Source organism: Solanum stenotomum, chromosome 4 (genome assembly GCF_019186545.1).
Source record: "Solanum stenotomum isolate F172 chromosome 4, ASM1918654v1, whole genome shotgun sequence".
Taxonomy (NCBI): Eukaryota; Viridiplantae; Streptophyta; class Magnoliopsida; order Solanales; family Solanaceae; genus Solanum; species Solanum stenotomum.
The window spans coordinates 271,517-291,340 of NC_064285.1; the positions used below are offsets into that span (position 1 = coordinate 271,517).

The 19,824-nt window shown below is 33.5% G+C and overlaps 2 protein-coding genes across 3 annotated transcripts; both read left to right on the plus strand.

Annotated features, from left to right (window-relative positions):
• The first annotated feature begins 647 nt into the window (after nt 1-647).
• Nucleotides 648-6,362, plus strand: LOC125862091 (uncharacterized). Its single transcript, XM_049542085.1, has 14 exons — nt 648-784; nt 894-1,039; nt 1,348-1,396; nt 1,483-1,629; nt 2,336-2,415; nt 2,527-2,596; nt 2,704-2,794; nt 3,067-3,136; nt 3,390-3,485; nt 3,577-3,676; nt 3,784-3,870; nt 3,974-4,062; nt 4,170-4,530; nt 5,107-6,362. The coding sequence occupies exons 1-13, from the start codon at nt 736-738 to the stop codon at nt 4,317-4,319; spliced, it is 1,224 nt and encodes a 407-aa protein (XP_049398042.1). The 5' UTR covers nt 648-735; the 3' UTR covers nt 4,320-4,530; nt 5,107-6,362.
• A 5,661-nt stretch (nt 6,363-12,023) lies between these two features.
• LOC125862019 (ATP-citrate synthase beta chain protein 2) lies at nt 12,024-19,125 on the plus strand. 2 transcript variants are annotated; one of them, XM_049541988.1, is made up of 17 exons: nt 12,024-12,164; nt 14,325-14,444; nt 14,557-14,659; nt 15,393-15,458; nt 15,573-15,696; nt 15,908-16,042; nt 16,164-16,224; nt 16,322-16,398; nt 16,916-17,071; nt 17,239-17,367; nt 17,456-17,588; nt 17,691-17,818; nt 17,916-18,021; nt 18,099-18,175; nt 18,276-18,346; nt 18,515-18,799; nt 18,903-19,125. In XM_049541988.1, the coding sequence occupies exons 2-17, from the start codon at nt 14,345-14,347 to the stop codon at nt 18,976-18,978; spliced, it is 1,827 nt and encodes a 608-aa protein (XP_049397945.1). In that variant the 5' UTR covers nt 12,024-12,164; nt 14,325-14,344; the 3' UTR covers nt 18,979-19,125. The 2 variants fall into 2 exon arrangements, with proteins under 2 accessions (XP_049397945.1, XP_049397946.1); XM_049541989.1 differs by lacking the exon at nt 12,024-12,164 and adding an exon at nt 12,619-12,757.
• Nucleotides 19,126-19,824: the final 699 nt, after the last annotated feature.

Sequence of the window (19,824 nt, forward strand, 5' to 3'; positions counted from 1 at the left end):
ATCCAGAACAAGTTTGACTGCTTTAGGAACAGAGCTATGATGAAAATATCAAAGAGGAGAAAAGTAATGACAACAAAATAGTAAAGAGAACAACATAAATAAATGAAATTAAGGAATATGATAATAATAATAATAACACTATAGTGAGACATGTAAGGAGAAGAGAAAACAAATAAAATGTTCTAAACTAGAACTAAGCTCTCCCACATAGCAGCGAGAAAACGTTCAACTACTGTTAATCTTTTACACTAATTCTTGACACTCAACTGTCCAATTCATGTCATGTTTAATGATCTCTCCTCATTTATTTCTTGATATACATGCATCTTCTTAGACCTATCATCCTAGATCTCTCGCATTTTTGCATTAGGGGCCTATGTTCTCTTTCTCTTCACATGTCCAAAATATCTCATCTCGCTTCCATGCATCTTGTCCACCACGAAGGTCACTCTTACCTTGTTCCAAATAACTTCATTCATAATATTGTCTCTCCTAGTATAGATTCGCACATCTACCCAAACACTTGTTGAATGTGTGAGTTTTTGACTGATCAACTCTATACAGACAGTCAAATAGATAAATATAAGACAAATCACAAATATGAGGATGTGCTTGAACATTTTCAAACAATTATAGGGGGTGATGATGTAGTTTCAAAAACTTAAGATTCTTTTTAGATAACAATCAATCTTCTCCACCTACTCTTTATCTCCAAAAGTAGCTCCTTTTAACAAGATGGCTATGAGCATTCCTTGTTATGCTTCACTTGGCACCAAATTGCAAGGTACTCTCTATCTATTCCATCAATTTGGATTTATGGGGTTTTGATAATTATTAATCTTTTTGTAAGTTTTCAATTTTCTTGAATTTTTTTTTGGTTTCTTTATTACCAGATCCACTTAATTACAGCAACTACAATGGGGTTGAAAAAGTGAAGAGCATCATAAAGAAGACAGTGATTCCTTCTGTTAGTAGTTCCCCTGTTGAATCTCTTCAGCAGGGAAATTGGGTCAAGCTCATTTGTGGTGCTAGCTTTGAGGTCTTCACTTATTAACCCTTATTCACTATAAAGACTCCACCTTTACACTTTTCTGCAGATGAACTTTTTTTGTACAACTTCATATGATGTTCGTTTGTTTAAGGACTGACACAAATGTATAACCAGAATAAACTACTTGGTGTTCCAATTCATATGATGTTTCAAAATTTTGTATAATCAGAATAAACATCTTATACTCCATGTGTAGTCGAATCCCGAAGCTAGTACAAACTAAGTGTGACAATTATACAAAATGCACAGACATGTTAACATATTTGAGCAAATTTTATCTTTCTTGGTTTTTGTAGGATTTGGTTGATATCAGGAACCTTTCTCTGGTTTATACTCTTGCTGGAGGTGAGAATTGAATCATCAACTGTCTCTTATAATTTTGGTACTATTATTCCTTGCATCGGGTTGATAAGTTTGTGTGTTGATTGTAGTTGATTGCATTGACTGTGCTGCTGAGGCGTCAGTGGTGAATGCTGTAAATGAAGGGATAGAAGCAGCCAGAGCCCTTGTGCCCATACGCAGGCCTTGGGTAATGATCAGTGTTAATGATGATGAAGATCTTCATTTCCGTAAAGCTGGTAACTCCCTCCACACCTTGAGTTCAACCAGCATATTCATCCTTTCTGATTCTCATAATCTTGGTTACGTGATGTAGGGGTAAAAGTTTCTTGCTTTCTTTTAATATAAGTATGATTTCAACCCTGCTGTGGACAAAAACTTGCCAGTAAAAAATATGGTATTTAAGTGGAGAAGGGTAGATGAGCTAGCCCGTGATCCACCAAGGTTTGAACCATGCACTGGTCGGGGGATTTCTTGGTTATCAAAAAAAGTAGGCTTCTGATTGGAGTGCCTAATCTTCTGAAGCATTAGAAACTATGAAATGCCAACTTCATATGTATTTTCGGCTTTGATTATTCTTGTTTTAAGTGCTTTGTCGTCCGTATTCAGCCTTTCTAATATTGGTCTTTTTTGCAATGAGTTTTATAGTATTATTGGATCTTACTTTACCAAACATTGCATGACTGACATCAGAAGAATTAAGCTCAAAGAACTCTAGTTTATCATACAGAGTAGTTTCTAATGGATCGTCATTTTCATTGGATTCTATCATTTGTCAATCTCCTGAAATGAGCAGATGGTCACCCTTCTGAAAATGAAGGGTACTTGGAAAATTAGATCAAAGACCCGAGATAGTTTTTTACCATGAATGAAATTATTCATGGAAAGTATTCCTAAGTAAGATATGTGGGCTTAATACTCCAGTTGTGTATGATAATGTTGCAGAATTTGATCCGGATGATTGCCCCCAGGATTGCTTGAGACCTTGTGAGAAAGTCTGTCCTGCTAATGCAATATTGCAAAAGGTTCTCTCCATTTTGATTTCCCTTGATTTATTCTACAGCTGTTTAACCTGCTATATTCTTTTAAAGCTTATTCGTGTTCATTTCTAAAGGCTACATCTGTAACTATTGCAGGGAGGAGTTTTGGCTGAGCGCTGTTATGGTTGTGGTCGCTGCCTTCCGGTTTGTCCATATGACAAAATAAGTGAGTTCACCGCTGCCTGTCTATTTTCACTTCCTCCGTGCCCTTTTACGTTAGCATTGTTGTTATCCTGCAAATTGAATTCATGAAGATATATTTTGTTGATTCAGGAGCTATTACGTATGTGAGAGATGTTATAGCTACAGCGGAACTTCTTGAAAGGGATGATGTTGATGCCATAGAAATTCATACCAGTGGAAGGTTAGCATAATTTTCTTTTCGGTTAATATATTCCCTGAAATCATTCATGTGTGAATTTTCACTTCTTATTCAATTGAGACACAAACTTAACCATAGAATAGAATGCTTACTCAAAGTATATTTATGCAATACAATCTGATTTTGGTACTCCTTATTCTGTACAACAAAAATCACTAACAAAATGTACAAATGGTTCTTTGTCACATTATCAGAGTAACATCAATTTGTAGCTAAAAAGTGTATCTTATCTGCATTCTCATTTTTTGGAATAGGGAACCTTCAGTTTTTAAAGAACTCTGGACTGGGTTGGGGAACTCAACTGCAAATCTGAAGCTCGTGGCAGTATGTGAAGCTGTTACTCTTTTTTTTATCTCTGTGTAAAACCACGAGATTGAAGGGAATTTTGGTGCATTTTACATATCTTTAGTTTAAGACCACAAGATTCAAACGTCTTTTTTATTTTCTTAAACTCTGTATCAAGTCAAAACCAGACAAACAAATTGAAACGGAGGGAGTATCATCTAGCAAGTTCAAACAACTTATTCCATTTCAATAATTAAGTTAAAAAATGTTTTTTTATCATGGTTTCGTGCAGGTTAGCTTTCCAGACTTGAGAGATTCAACCATATCTGCAATGAATGCTATGTACTCTATAATGGAATCCAGCATACACTGCGTCAACTTATGGCAGGTGCAGATCATTTGTCCCATCGCTAATTGATTTAGAAGCTAGAACGCCCGGAATATATTCTCATCATTTCTACTAATGATTGTAATTGAAGTTGGATGGTCGACCAATGAGTGGAGATATTGGGCGAGGTGCCACGAGAGATGCAATTGCTTTTGCACGAAAATTGGCCTCTGCTGGTGACAAGCCTAAAGGTTTGCACATAAAAAATTCTTCTGATAAATGACATGATACGACTCATTGGTGTCTTTTTCTATGAACTACTCGCTAGTGCAATTTGAAGATTCTTCCTATGTCACAGGCTTCCTTCAACTGGCTGGTGGTACCAATGGTCACACAGTGGAGGGGTTGAAAAAAGAGAATTTATTCCAAACAACGACCATACACGGTATTAACTCAAGAAATCTCGTATTAACTCCACAGTCCCCACTTTATTAAGTTCATATTCCATATAACACTGAAGTTTTGACACAATCCACACATTCATTTAGAGGCTTCAAGAAATGAGAAAAATTCGAGCACCTTACATTCACCAAATGCTTTGATTGCTGGTGTGGCGTTTGGTGGCTATGCACGAAAGGTAGGTCCTTATTGCCAATCATGGAAATTACTCTAGTCTATCCAATCAACTGCATAAGCTAAATACTATAGCAGTATCATAATTTCATCTCATTATTCCTCCTTCAGATCGTCGGTAGAGTTTTGAGTTCTGTGCAAAGTCATCACGGACTTGCTCGTGTTGAAGATTTCCCCGAGCAACTTCTGCAGGCCATAATTGAATCACTAGTTCTGGTTGGAACTGTTAAATGTTACAACATCCAGAAGCAGATCACTTAGATTGTATTTGAGGTTGATACACCAGCAGAAATTTAGAACTATGAGGTCTCGGGAAGGCCTGTTCAAGGATTGATGATTGTAGTTGGTACACAGATTCTCAAGGACAAAGGTTGAAATCAGAGATAACAGTTTTATCGTCATACAGAACATAGATATACATAGTGCATCATCGAAGATTCGCAGGGGAAGGCTTCAAAATTTTGACATAATGGTCTGCCCTCTAACCTTATGCTCTTTACTTTGACTCATTAGCTACTCTAGCCCCTGGCAATGTTTTTAATGCTGTTAAGTGCTTTGTTAAGTAGTTCGCTTCAGCTAAATGGCCAACAACCATTTGTACATGTATCAGTAATTTCATTTTTATTCATCAGTCATCAAATGAGATATACAGTATAAGCCAAATATTTCAAATTTCTAGTGTCAAATTGCTATCCCATGCAAAGAACTCGCCACTATTTTCAGCTCACTAGTAATTCTACACTAAAAACGCCCATCATAAAGGACCAACTTCATCTTGGATGAGTAGTTTCTTATTTCCTTAATTGACATATAGACGTTGGAGCTAAGACTTAAACCAACATGTCTCGAGAGCTGTAAACCTTTTGATGTATATTTATCATGCCTCTATTGATCTTTTCGGTTTACAATCTTATATTGACATACTGCACACAAACCCACATGAACTGTATATAATTTTCTATATCCATTATCTTTTTGTAACTTGTTTTCCTCTTTATTTGTACCATCTCTAACTAAGTTTTGGCTCATGTGGTCATGTCTTTTTTAGGAAATTCTTGACGCGAAGGCGGCAAATAGATCTGTGTATCACACAGATTACGTGGACTCTAGCCTACGATGTGTGAGTTAACAAACTGCAGTTCTAGCAAAGCCGAAGGCATAATTTGTTGATTGAGTCATGATCAGCAAGTGCCACATTTCTTAGTAGAATACGGTTAAAGTCATCTATAGTCCGAGATGTGAGAATTGAATAAGTTATTTCAAGAAAGGTCGAGCCTTTGGAGATGAGAGAGCTGGAAGAAGGTGCTTTTGCAATCAATCATCGTCCCCACTAGCTACAACTGATGTCAAGTTCGATCACTTGGCCCGACGTCTTGTCACATTTAACTCCATCCCATAAGCAGTAATCTCTGCTCATATTCCATGAAAGGGTTTTTGGATAAGATTTTTTACCATAGTATTCACAAATACTAGATGATGGTGCTCTTTTGGACAGAAATTTCTGATCAAAGCATTTCCCTTCTAAAATTCAAGAGAATGCTTACGGTAGGTCCCTCATCGAGTGTTTGTGATTACTACGGTCATGAATCTTATCCAAAGACAATTCATGGAATATGAGCCGAGATTGGTGTCTATGGGATGGAGTGAATGTGATAAGACGTTGGGGCATGTGATTGAACGTGACCTCAGTTGCAGGGACGATTGAGTCGAATATCACCCTCTTCCAACCACACTTCTTATTAGAATACAGTTGAAGTCATCTATCGTCCGAGGTGTGAGAATTGGGTAAGTTATTCCAAGAAAGGTCGAGCCTTTGAAGATGAGAAAGCTCGAAGAGGGTGCTATTGGAATCCATCATCATCCCCACAGGCTACAACTGATGTCAAGTTCAATCACTTGGCCCGACGTCTCATCGCATTTAACTCCATCCCATAAGCAACAATCTCTGGTCATATTCCATGAGACTGTTTTTGGGTAAGATTGTTTATCATAGTAATCATAAATACTAGATGATTGTGCTTATTGTAAGTCCCTCATCAAGTGCCTGTGATTACTACGATCAACAATCTTATCCAAAGACAATCCATGGAATATGAGCAGAGATTGATGTCTATGGGATGGAGTAAAACGCGATAAGATGTGGGGGTATGTGATTGAACGTGACCTCAGTTGCAGGGGCGATTGAGTCTAATAGCACCCTCTTCCAGCCAGTGTATGAACTCTAGCATTGTATTACATGGACAGAATAATGTTGAAATTATGTACTAATGTCCTACATTCAATAGAGGAAATGATTTCTTATGTAACATTTACGAATTTACGAATTGAACAGAAGAAAATAACTTTTTCAGATCTCTCATCTGTAAAAATGAAGATTTCTCGTAAAACATATATGTACAACTAAAAGCAAGTTTGTAAAGTAATGAAAATAATTTCTTATATATTAACGACCTCCTTTTCATCATATTAAAGGAGCACGACTCTGTATGATGCTCGTACTACAAATCAAGCGGAAAAAATATGTAAGGAAAGGTCTTGTTATATTGATTGTATATAAAATTTTATTTCCACAGTTGTTTGGGAGCCTTTTTTTCGAATGGGCTTTATGCGGTGCGAATCTGAAGTACCAAATAATAATAAAATTAAGAAGTTCAACAATCAGTCAAGGATGGACTGCTGTATGAAAACTACTTAATAATAGGGTAATAAAAAAATAAGTGATGGCTGTTGAAAATTATTTAATTATTTATTTGCAACTTCAGTGGATATTATAATAATATATATGATATGGTCATATGAGGTTGCTAATTGCTTGCTTGTTTTTTGTTTTTCTTTTCTATGATTTGCTGCAGCTTTAAGATGCTCTTAATTCAAAATAAAATAAATATTAGTTTTACGTTCATGTTTGATATTCATTTTGGAGTCTAACTAATTCAAATTCACATAAAAAAATCCTATTAATGCTTCCAGTTAAAAATATACGCATTGAAAAGTCCTATTTTAAGAAATAAAATGATTTCTATTAAAGACATTTAGGTTGAAAAGTCCGTAAAATACTTTCTATTAAAGACGATTTAGACTCAAATCCAAAACATTGATATATATGATAACAACGATAGCCTGCACTTGAAATTTAAAAAAAAAACATTATGATTTGCCGCAGCTTTAAGATGCTCTTAATTCAAAATAACATAAAATATTGGTTTACGATTGATGTTTGGTATCTATTTTGGAGTTCGATTAATTAAAATTAACATCGAAAAATTATATTTTAAGAAGAATAATGCTTCCTGTTAAAGACATGTGCATCGGAAAATCCTATTTTTTTTATAAGAAAGAATTTCTATTAAAGACAATTTCAAACTCGAATCCGAAACCTTGGTATATGTGACAAGACCGTTAGCCTGCACTTGAAATGGAAAAAAATAACATTATTTGAGTGACAATGTCACGTTTTTGTTGCTGGCTGGCTGTGTTTTTCTTTTCTAAAACAAAATAATTAATTAGATGATAGACTTATTATTTGGTGCAATAGCAACATATCAGGGATTGGAATTCAGAGAGGGTGATGTATATGTAGCTTTATTTTTATCTCGTAATGATAAAAAGATTGTTTTGGATAAATAATTGCTTACGTAAATGACAATAAAATCAAGTAAATGGAAAAGGAAATACAGTATAGAAGCAATCATGTTGAACATAACGAAAAAACAGTATCAATAATATATAATACGATAATAGAAACAAACAATTATTTGGTGCAACGAAAAAAATATCTTGCAGGGGTTTTGTATAAATTGCAAGAATTTATTTTTCATAGGTTTCCCACCTGGTGTTTGGAATCTACCTTAGAGCGCCGACTAAATTAGGATCAAGCTTGACATGACCTTTTTCGAGGGTGATGCTGATTTTCTCCATACCTAAAATTCGAATTCGAAACCTCTGATTAAGGATGAAATAGTCTCACCAGTGCACCGTAATTTTTAGGATTTTTTAAGGTTGTAAGTTCTTTGGTTGGACTTTTGTAGTAAGAATTTGACTAAATGACTAATAAAGAAAGATAATTCATAAGTGATGGCTAAAAGTTTTGACAATATTTGTGGAGGCTTTTCAACAATAGCAAGTAGTAGCAAAGTTTAGTGTGTCTATATTTTATTTTATTTTAATTAAGTATTTTATAACAAAGAAAGTGGCACATTTTAAAAAGTTTAATAGCTATTATTCTTTTCTTTAGTTATTAGTAAAGTTATGATTTTGGTTCTCATGATATCTGAGTAAGTGTAATATGTAATCTTTTGATTAATTGATATATGCACTATTGACTCATTTGTTAGTGAATCTTCATAAATTTGTCATTTTATTATTTAATTATTTATATGTTATGATAAATTTGTGTTGTTACCACGTATTTGATGATAACAATATTTTTCTCTTTTGGTAATTAAAATAAAAAGAATCATATATATATGGAATAAAAAAAGTTAAAAGTTGAAATATCATTTTATCCTTACGGTAAATAAAAATATTATAAAATAGCTAATCAATTAAATATTAAATAGTAATTATATAATATTATTATTATATTATACTAAATTCTAAAAGTGGAAAGGTGTTAAGTAAAAAATTCAAAGAAGAAAATATTCATAGAAAATTGTTAGACATTTTTATCCTTATAAAAAATAAATTAGTTACTTTTTTTCAAAAAAAAATTGTATTTATTTTTATTTTTCTCCTTCAATTACTTAACATAATATATATATATATATATATATATATTAGACATTTAATAATCTACTTAAAAATATTTCTTATTTCTAATTACTTTATTTAAAAGATTAACTCCATAATTCACACCTTTTCATTTTCATAACGTACACATCATAGTAAAGGATGGTGAATTAGAAAGACATTAATGTTTTCACGAAGTAACACACATTCATCTTTATGCATTAAATGAATTACAAATTTAGATAACTTTACACGTTGGAATATACGCAAGTTCTAAATTCCAATAACCAAAACCCCTCATTTCTTGGTTGCATTAATACTTAGGATTAAGTCAAATAACTATAACCCCCAAAATTCTAATAACCTAAACCCGCTGATTTCTTTGCTTCATTAATAGAACATTTTCTAATAACTACAACCCACATTTTTTGCCGGCATATTTCTCAATTATTGCATACCCAATGGTAGTTAACTAGTTACATATACATTTATGATGGTTATTGCATACTTATTTCTATTTTCTTCGTGAAATGTTTCTTAAGCTTAATTAACACATTTGAATATTTTTTCAATTTTTTTTGTACGTCTGATATTATATATTTGTTATTTTTATATTTTTGGTTTTATGAAACTTATACCCTTCCATTTATTTATTATCTTTCTCTTTTATTTGCTTTAAATATCCACTTTTATATCTCATATCTAATTACATATTCAATTGCTAGTACTAATATATATTTATATCTATAACTCTTATACTTTTCATATTCACAACCTCTAAATATGTAATTTAAGATTTTAAGATAACTTTTGGTATTCCTCCAATTTTATTTATATCATTTTTATTCTAAAGTTAAAGTAGTGAAACATTTATATCATTTTTGTTCTATTGATTCATTCTTTAGTTTGATTCGACAAAGATGAATCTTGAATTTTGATTGGTTATGATAGAAGGAGTCGNCCTTTTTATTCTATAGTTAAAGTAGTGAAACATTTATATCATTTTTATTCTATTGATTCATTCTTTAGTTTAATTCGACAAAGATGGATCTTGAATTTTGATTGGTTATGATAGAAGGAGTCGACAAGAACTTGAAAAATTATGTACTATTTTTGTATTTTTGTTTACATCTATATTGTATGATTAAAGTTTTAAGAAAGATGAGTACATTGTATATTTTTTTTGTGTTTTCTATCTATTAGACTTTTTAAATTTTAGTTTTCTATGAATTTCTGATTGATTAGTCATTTGTGGCTTTATTGAAAGTTTGCTAACTACTAACCAAAATTCAAAACTTACCGTTGGCTGCTTAAAAGAACTTGATTTTAAACATTAAAATACACTCCTTATTTGGTACTTTTTGCCATATTTTAAAGATATATTAGTAATTAAAATTGCATTTTATTACTCACTACATGTTTTCATAATATTTTAATTATTTCAACAAATCTATGAAAATTCTCATAGAACACATGTGCAACGCACGTATCCAGAAACTAGTATAAATAAAGCGCATACGTTGAAAGTTCTTCAACCAGACAAAGTGTATACTTATTTATACTAAAATACTAAAACAAAATTTAATTATTAAAAGTTGAATAAATTGTCAAAAATCACAAGAACTAAAACTATAATTAACTACTTATTTAGGGAATAAAAAAAATCAATTATTCCTTTGAAAAATGTCTTTTTGGTACTTGGATGGTGTGGCATTATTTTACTGACATTTGATCAATTATGACTAGAAAGTGATATTATTTTCAACTTCATTAAATTAAATTTGTCCTTTTCACTTGTGGTGTTCTTATTTTTTTATTTTTGCCTACTTTTAAAATTATTTATTTTTGCCTACTTTTTAAATTATATTATTTTCTTACCTTTTGTTTACTCGATGTTTTACTTTGATTAAACTCTAAGCATAGATCTAACAAATTAGCTCCTAACATTAGGTGTATTCAATATTGGTAGCAGCCAAGAATGAATATCCATAACCAATTGTTGAATTAAAAAAAATCATATTTTATAGTGGATTAAAAATTCGATTTTATTTCAATGACAGAATTTATAATATTTTCTTCAGACAATTCAATTTTTTTTTACTTATAGATGTTCATCAATCTATAAGAAGTAAATATTTATGGGCTTCAAATTTTCAAGTTATGTTAGGAAGTAGAACAAACATTATTATTCAATATCGTGTTAATATGACAAAATATTTAAAATTGATTAATTTATATTCACGTTGACACCACATGGAATTAATATGACAAAACGTTTAGCATTTGAACTCTAAACCTCTAATAAGATAAAGGGATCCCATCTATCTATCACACTTCTCGATACTCTTTTCTATGTCTTCTAATTTTGATAGTATAAAAGACCAATTAGTGAAAAAGGTTCATTTATTCATGTATAATGCTTATATCAAATTAAACAATTTAACTTTCATGACGATTGTTAATATATAGTGATGAATGATAATAGAGATCGTTGATAGTAATTGATCGTTATTCTGGTTATGATAGTTGATGATGATGATTGCAAATAATAGTTAAGGATGATGATAGATTGTAGTGACCGACTATTGTGGTGTCTGTAATAATTGATAAATGATTAACAATAAAAGTGAATGAAGTAGTGGAATCAAATGCTAAGTAAGAATTTGAAGTTTACGTGTTCATAGTTTTAATTCTTTCGAGTTATTGAAAACAAAACTAATAATTTGCACATATTCAATGAATTTCTCACAACAAATTCTGAATTTGAATCAAAGTTATTATGTTCATTGGAACTCGTAATCAATGCATCGGCTCCACACCGAATAGAATGTCATCTTTACGTATTATTAATAATATTATTAACACTTTGTTATAACTCGTTAATCACTCAGATATGTTCAAACTCATTAAGTAATCATAAAAAAGAATTAAGTGCGAACCTTAGAGGTCGTTTGGCACCCGAGATATCTCATGATTTAGACGATATAAATTTATCCTAAGATAAATTTCTCAACCTTAATCCCGATTATTTCATCAAATTTGAGATTATTTTATTCTTCGTGAGAGGTGAGATAAATTAATTCTACAAATATAATTATCTGAAAATAATTTAATCCGCAAATCAAAACGGACGTCTAACAAACTTGACGCACGTGAATCATTTCTGTGTCTTTCAAGTTTCAAGGCTGGCTGCCCTCTCCCTCTTGTTTCTCCTCTGTGCAATTCATATATATTTATATATATATACACACACACACACTCACCCATCTAACATTCTACCACCACTCACCAACCACCTAACTATTTCACTCACCTCAACTCTACTTACAGGGGACAAAAGATCATTTTTTTCATCAATCAAGAACAAATACATACTTGGTACATTTCTAGCATTTTGTTTCCTTGAAAAGTTCCAATTTTTATTAGATTCTTGATGTTATATTTTGAGTTTTGAGATATGGGGTTGTCTTTTTATTGTTTGATTTGGGTTTGATGGCTTTTAATTGGAGTTGGGATCTGGGGTTGTGTTGTTTTATGGTTGAATTCTTGATTTTGGGTTATTGTTAGAAGATGCATTTTGTGAATTACTAGTATTTTCTTTCTTATAAAGTTTCTCTTTTTTTTGAATCTTTGCTGTGTTTTATTGAGTTTGGGATCTGGGGTTCCTGTTTGGAGGTACATTTTTTGAATACTAGTATTTTTTTTTGCTAAAAAGTTTCTCTTTTTTGAATCTTTGATGTGTTTTGTNTTCTGTGTCTTTCAAGTTTCAAGGCTGGCTGCCCTCTCCCTCTTGTTTCTCCTCTGTGCAATTCATATATATTTATANTATATATATATATATATACACACACTCACCCATCTAACATTCTACCACCACTTACCAACCACCTAACTATTTCACTCACCTCAACTCTACTTACAAGGGACAAAAGATCATTTTTTTTCATCAATCAAGAACAAATACATACTTGGTACATTTCTAGCATTTTGTTCTCTTGAAAAGTTCCAATTTTTATTAGATTCTTGATGTTATTTTTTGAGTTTTGTGATCTGGGGTTGTCTTTTTATTGTTTGATTTGGGTTTGATGGCTTTTAATTGGAGTTGGGATCTGGGGTTGTGTTGTTTTATGGTTGAATTCTTGATTTTGGGTTATTGTTAGAAGATGCATTTTGTGAATTACTAGTATTTTCTTTCTTATAAAGTTTCTCTTTTTTTTGAATCTTTGCTGTGTTTTATTGAGTTTGGGATCTGGGGTTCCTGTTTGGAGGTACATTTTTTGAATACTAGTATTTTTTTTTGCTAAAAAGTTTCTCTTTTTTGAATCTTTGATGTGTTTTGTTGAGTATGAGATCTGGGGTTCCTGTTAGAAGGTACATTTTTTGAATACTAGTATTTTTTTATGCTAAAAGGTTTCTCTTTTTTGAATCTTTGCTGTGTTTTGTTGAGTATGGGATCTGGGGTTCTTGTTAGGAGGTACATTTTTTTGAATACTAGTATTTTGTTTCCTAAAAAGTTTGTCTTTTTTGAATCCTTGTTGTTCCTTTTTGAGTATGGGATCTGGAATTTTGTCGTTTTACTGTCGAATTCTCAATTTTGGGAACCTTTCTGTTGATCCAAAAGGTTTTTGGTTCAATTTTGTGATTTTACTGTTGGATTGGCAATTTGGATTTCTGTCTGTTAGTGTAAAACTGCTGGAGTTACCGAATTTTCTTTTGTTTGGTCTGTTTTTGATGTTTCTGAGGTGACATGCTTTGTTTTGTTGTATAAACATTTGATCTAAGAAAGATCTGCTTTAATGGTTAATTCAAAGTTGCAGTTTTTTTGGGAGAATGAAGGTGTTCTTTGATTTGGTTACGTGTTAAAGATCTGATCTTTTTACGAGTTTTTCGTATAACATGTGGTTTTGAATCATCATTTGCACTCACGTTTCTCATTTCTTGTTAGCTTTTCCTCATTCAATCAATGATTCATCTTAAGCACATTGAGTTCACTTTCTTATCAGTTATACTTAGTTCTGATTTTCTCTATCACAAGCCGGTTTGTAGGTTAGTCTCTGGTTTAATTCATCTCAGGGGGTGATGTAGCCTTGTTCTGGTTTGTTTTCATTTGTTAAAGGTCAATTTAGAGAAACCTCTAAAGGATCATCTTGTTATATAGTAACGTATTTTTCTCGTGGTGTTTGTATGCGTTTAGAAATGGTGGTTTTAGGTGGATAACTTGGTCTGTTCCTTGATAAGGAAAGATGCCCCGAAAAGAGGTGGATCCGTGATTTGTATTTGGTGTATTCAATGTTTATGTATCTCATCAGTCATCATTGAATTCCTTTCACATTCACAATTATAGGTTCATGAACTTCGTTTTTGTCGAAATTTTAGCTATTTTTGGCACATATATGTCACTTTCAGATCCATATCCACCTGTTGAGATATTGTTTTGGCTGTTGGCTAAAAGTCATGGGGCATTCCTCTTTTATGAATAACTTTATTTTGATGGAATTAAGCTTTGATGGTTGTCCTGATATTGTAACTTTTCCGCAGGTTTCGATTAAATCAGCAGAATGGCGACTGGACAACTTTTCTCCAAAACTACACAAGCCTTGTTCTACAACTACAAGCAGCTTCCTATCCAACGGATGCTCGACTTTGATTTCCTTTGTGGTGTGTATTACATTTCCACTCATTCATTTTTCTAGAAAATAAATGTGCTTACAATATTTGTTGTCTTAAGGTATCTCATTCACATTTTTACAATTTTGTTTTGAACTTACAGGGAGAGAAACACCTTCTGTTGCTGGAATTATCAATCCTGGTTCCGAGGGATTCCAGAAACTCTTCTTTGGTCAGGAGGAAATTGCAATCCCAGTACATTCTACGTGCGTTGAGTTCATCCCTTACTTGCTTGTTTCAATTATATTTGTTTTTCTTTTATTGGTTGTATTTCCATGACACGTGTGCTTTTTATTTTTCATTCTGATATACTAAAGGACCTGATTTGGTAGTCATTTTCAGTGTGGTCCTCTCCCATTAGTTTCGATAGGTCTAAAATATTTTGCTCAAAATCTCTTGCATTCGTGGTTTCAAAATATCTCTATGAGATCATGTGACTTTCTAACGTTTGGTTCCACTTTATATCGTTTGAAAGGTGTTCAATGTAAGCACACATATTGATGGACTTGTGCCTTAGTTTTTTCAATTTGAACTACTTAAGATAAATGGATAGCCATAATTCTAGGCTATTTACCAACCACCAAAGAAAACATACTTATAGTGTATACTCCCTCCGTTTCAATTTGTTTGTCTAGTCTTGACTTGGTACGGAGTTTAAGAAAGTAAAAAAAGAATATTGATTCTTGTGGTCTTAAACTAAAGACATGTAGAATGTACCAAAATGTCCTTTAATCTTATGGTGTTAAACATGAATGTGGAAAGTAGAAATTAAAGAGTTTCCAATAAAAGAACATGTCATACTTTTTGAAATGAACTAAAAAGGAAAGTAAGATAAAAAATTGAAAGGTAAGGAGTATGAATTAACTTTGCCTTCTTTACGGACCTTGGTTGTGGAGTTTTTAATTTTGATACTTATCGCAATTGTTACTCAACCTACAGTGTTGAAGCTGCCTGTGCTGCTCATCCAACAGCTGATGTTTTCATCAACTTTGCTTCTTTCAGAAGGTTGGTACTATTATACATCCTCCTAGTTTGTTCTTTTCTTCTTTGTTTTCCTGGAAAAAAAATCTTAAACTAAAAGCGATTTGCTCTTATATCTGATTGTTTCCTGAATTGCAGTGCTGCTGCTTCCTCCATGTCCGCTCTAAAACAGCCAACCATCAGAGTTGTGGCTATTATAGCTGAAGGAGTTCCTGAGTCGGACACCAAGCAGCTTATTGGTTTTGCAAAGGCAAATAATAAGGTATAATAGTGTTACATCATTCCTGTTGTTTGCTTCAGCATTAGCATCTTTCTTTTTCTTTTTTCGTGTGTGTTCTTGAAGATGTAAGATACTCGGTCAGGCAGAGAACGAGTTCATAAAGTGTTATTTCAGTCATTATCTAATGTCACTTGAGTTTCATATTTAGAAGTTATCAAACTTTATGACTTATTATATGCACTTTGTTTTTCAGGTGGTTATCGGTCCAGCTACTGTCGGAGGGATTCAAGCCGGAGCTTTTAAGATTGGTGATACTGCTGGAACAATTGATAACATTATTCAGTGCAAGCTTTACAGGCCTGGATCTGTGGGATTTGTCTCCAAATCTGTGAGTAATCGTAGCAAGTCTTTCATCTTTTCCCTTAACTCATCTACTCTTGCTGGAGTTTCAAAACAGCACGATAACGTTTTGTGGCTTCATGAGTACTGACTTTTATCTTAATATATAGGGTGGTATGTCTAATGAACTATACAACACAATTGCCCGTGTGACTGATGGAGTTTATGAAGGTTGGACATTCTAAATCCTGAATCTATGCTTTTAGAACATTTTTATATTTATTCATATTTTAAAAAATAATATTGAGTGATTTTTTGGTCTGTGCAGGAATTGCAATTGGTGGGGATGTCTTTCCTGGGTCTACCCTTTCTGATCATGTTTTGCGCTTCAATAATATTCCACAGGTAATTAATTTGAAGTGAAATCCATGCAAGAGATTTTTGTAAAATGATTGGCACTTAGTTCTTCTGTAGCCATGTTGCTAATAATTCTTCAAGTGACGTCCCTGTCTGTGCATAGTGAAGTGCTAGTTTTATAGCTTTATCACAGTAAAGTGTACTTGTAACAATCCGAAGCTTTTTAAGACATGCTAGTCTTGTGAACGGAGAATTTTCCGTTATTGTGTGAGATATGTAGATGTCCAAACAAAGATACATGAACAACTCAAGGTTTTTCCTACCAAGCTGCAATAGTTTATCTAAGAAGAATACAAGTAGGAATTACAAACAACAAAGAGAAACAAAAAAATAGAATAAAAGAGAAACCGTTGCCAAAACTTCTCGTTTCTAGACAATACGATTGTCTCATTTTATTCCTCTATTCTTATAGGACTTGAAAGCTTAATGGGGCATGATCAACTATATATTTTGCCATTTTGCACAATTTGATCTTTTTTTTTTCTTATGCTTTGGTAAACTTTAGGTCAAAATGATTGTTGTACTTGGGGAACTTGGTGGACGAGATGAGTATTCCTTAGTTGAAGCCCTGAAGCAAGGGAAAATCAACAAGCCTGTTGTTGCCTGGGTCAGCGGAACTTGTGCTACACTCTTCAAGTCGGAAGTACAGTTTGGACATGCGGTGAGCTATCTCCTTTCATTCCCTCATTTCTCGTGAAATGCAGATTAATGTCTCTCTTAAGTATTAAGAGCTGATTAAATTCTTGAAAAGAAAAAGATGTATTGAGCTCTGATTTGGTGAAACAGTTTTCCGCCTAAATCTAACTTTGCTCGAGACTCTCTTAATAGGGTGCAAAGAGTGGTGGTGAAATGGAGTCTGCACAAGCTAAGAATCAAGCACTCAGTGATGCTGGGGCTACGGTTCCCACTTCGTATGAAGCTTTTGAAGGAGCAATCAAAGAAGCATTTGAAAAGCTGGTAAGTCTCTTGATATTGAGCACACTCAATAATAATAATTCTTCAAATTGGCATTAGTTTTAATGGGTTTACCTGGTCATTTTGATAGGTTTCGGAAGGCAAAACAACTCCTGTTAAGGAAATAACGCCTCCACAAATTCCTGAGGATCTCAACACTGCAATTAAGAGCGGGAAAGTTCGGGCCCCAACACATATTATTTCCACCATATCTGATGATAGAGGTATGGACTGACATTGACTAATTATCATTGGGTCGTTTTGCTTCTTTCGGTGGCTGAATAAGAGTCGAAACCAATGCTGATTCTTCCATTTCTTATTTATAGGTGAAGAGCCATGCTACGCTGGTGTACCCATGTCATCTATTGTGGAGCAAGGATTAGGTGTCGGTGATGTCATTTCTCTGTTGTGGTTCAAACGCAGTCTCCCCCGTTATTGTACACGTTTTATTGAGGTAAATCATAAAATTTGCATATATTGGACTACATGGTCTCCCCCTCACTGTTCTGTTTCTAAACATCCGTTTTCTTGTGGTTGGTTCGACTTGGCAGATTTGCACTCTGTTGTGTGCTGACCATGGTCCCTGCGTCTCTGGTGCTCACAACACCATCGTAACTGCCAGGGCTGGAAAAGACTTAGTGTCATGTCTTGTTTCTGGTATGTCATACTTTATTTTTAAGGTAGTTATCGGGTTATCATTCGATTGGAATTGGAATAATTTGGTTCGGTAACAGGGTTGTTGACTATTGGTCCACGATTTGGTGGTGCTGTTGACGATGCTGCCCGATACTTTAAGGATGCTTATGACAGGGTGAGTCCTTACTATTTAAGCTACTAGTTGAGTAGAAACAGTTCCCGCTACTCCCTTTGAGTGTCTGGATGAATAAACGTTTGCAATGCTTCGTTTGTAGGGTCTTACACCATATGAATTTGTTGAAAGTATGAAGAAGAAGGGCATTAGAGTCCCAGGAATCGGACACAGGTATTGTTTCTCGTACTTCATAATAGATGTAACATTCAATATCGTATACTTGTTCCCCAAAATGGTAGTTGGAGAAGCTAAATGAAATTGTAGCATCATTACATGCTCGGAAACTCGTGTGACTCTTTGAATGCATCTCATGCATTGCATCTAATTCTCGTGTGACAGGATAAAGAGAGGTGACAACAGAGATAAGAGAGTTGAACTACTTCAGCTCTACGCGAGGGAAAATTTCCCTTCAGTTAAGTACATGGAATACGCGGTTCAAGTTGAAACCTACACACTCTCAAAGGCAAACAACCTAGTCCTCAACGTTGACGGAGCCATTGGTTCCCTCTTCTTGGATCTCCTTGCTGGAAGTGGAATGTTCACCAAGCCAGAAATTGATGAAATAGTAGAGATCGGTTACCTCAATGGACTGTTCGTGCTGGCACGTTCCATTGGTCTTATCGGGTAAGTTCAAATGCTGACACTTCCATCAAACCATTCATCTACATTAAACAAAAATCTAGTCATGTCAAACAATTGAAACCATAACCTTTTGTTTGAATTTCAGACACACGTTCGATCAGAAGAGATTGAAACAGCCTCTATACCGTCACCCATGGGAAGACGTCCTCTACACCAAGTGAAAACGCTTTCGATAGCAACAAACAAGCAGAAAATTGCCTCCTCTTCAACATTTTATCAAAGTGTTGTGTTAACCATTTTGTTGTGATCATTCTTCATGTTTTTTAGACTTGTATTTGTATTCTCCTAAGTGCTTTTTAAGCAGTTTTGTGTAAGTTGTTATAAAAGAGAACTCTTTTTGTTTCACACAAATGAGTTTTCTTCAATTCCAATGTATGAAAGAAATAAACACATTCATTGTTTTACATCCTCAAATCCGGGGGGTGGGGGTGGGGGTGGGGGTGGGTGGTGGGATGTCTATTGTTCAAAGTTGGAAACGGAATACGATATTTAGAGCAAAGTTGGGGGTGTAAATGATTTTCACCCTTTTTCAGATTCGAGTCGTAGTGTTATGTGCTTACTTCACAAAAAGCTTATTTCAAAAAGATTTGATTGCTAAATACACTGACAACGTAAAGAATGTTTGACACCTTACCTCATAAAAGGTAGAGATAATGTCTCTCCTTCCCGGTCCCTACTTGTGTAATCACACACTGGATATGTTGTAGTTGTCGTAATGTATTTGAACCATGAGCCGAGAGTTTATCAGTAACAGGCTCTCTACCCCACAACCACAAAGATATATTGTAGTTTGTGTATATTTCACTACATATTCCACGTGTGAAATTATATTGAATATATTATTGTTGTAATGTGTTTAAACCATGAGAGGCATGAGATCATTAGAAATTGGAACACATGTTAGGACCTAAAAAGTGCATTTTGACATCATTTTTTACTGAATTCTATATGGATCCATTCCAAGAATTCTGGAATATTTTGACATTAATATCAAGTTTTTTAAGTTT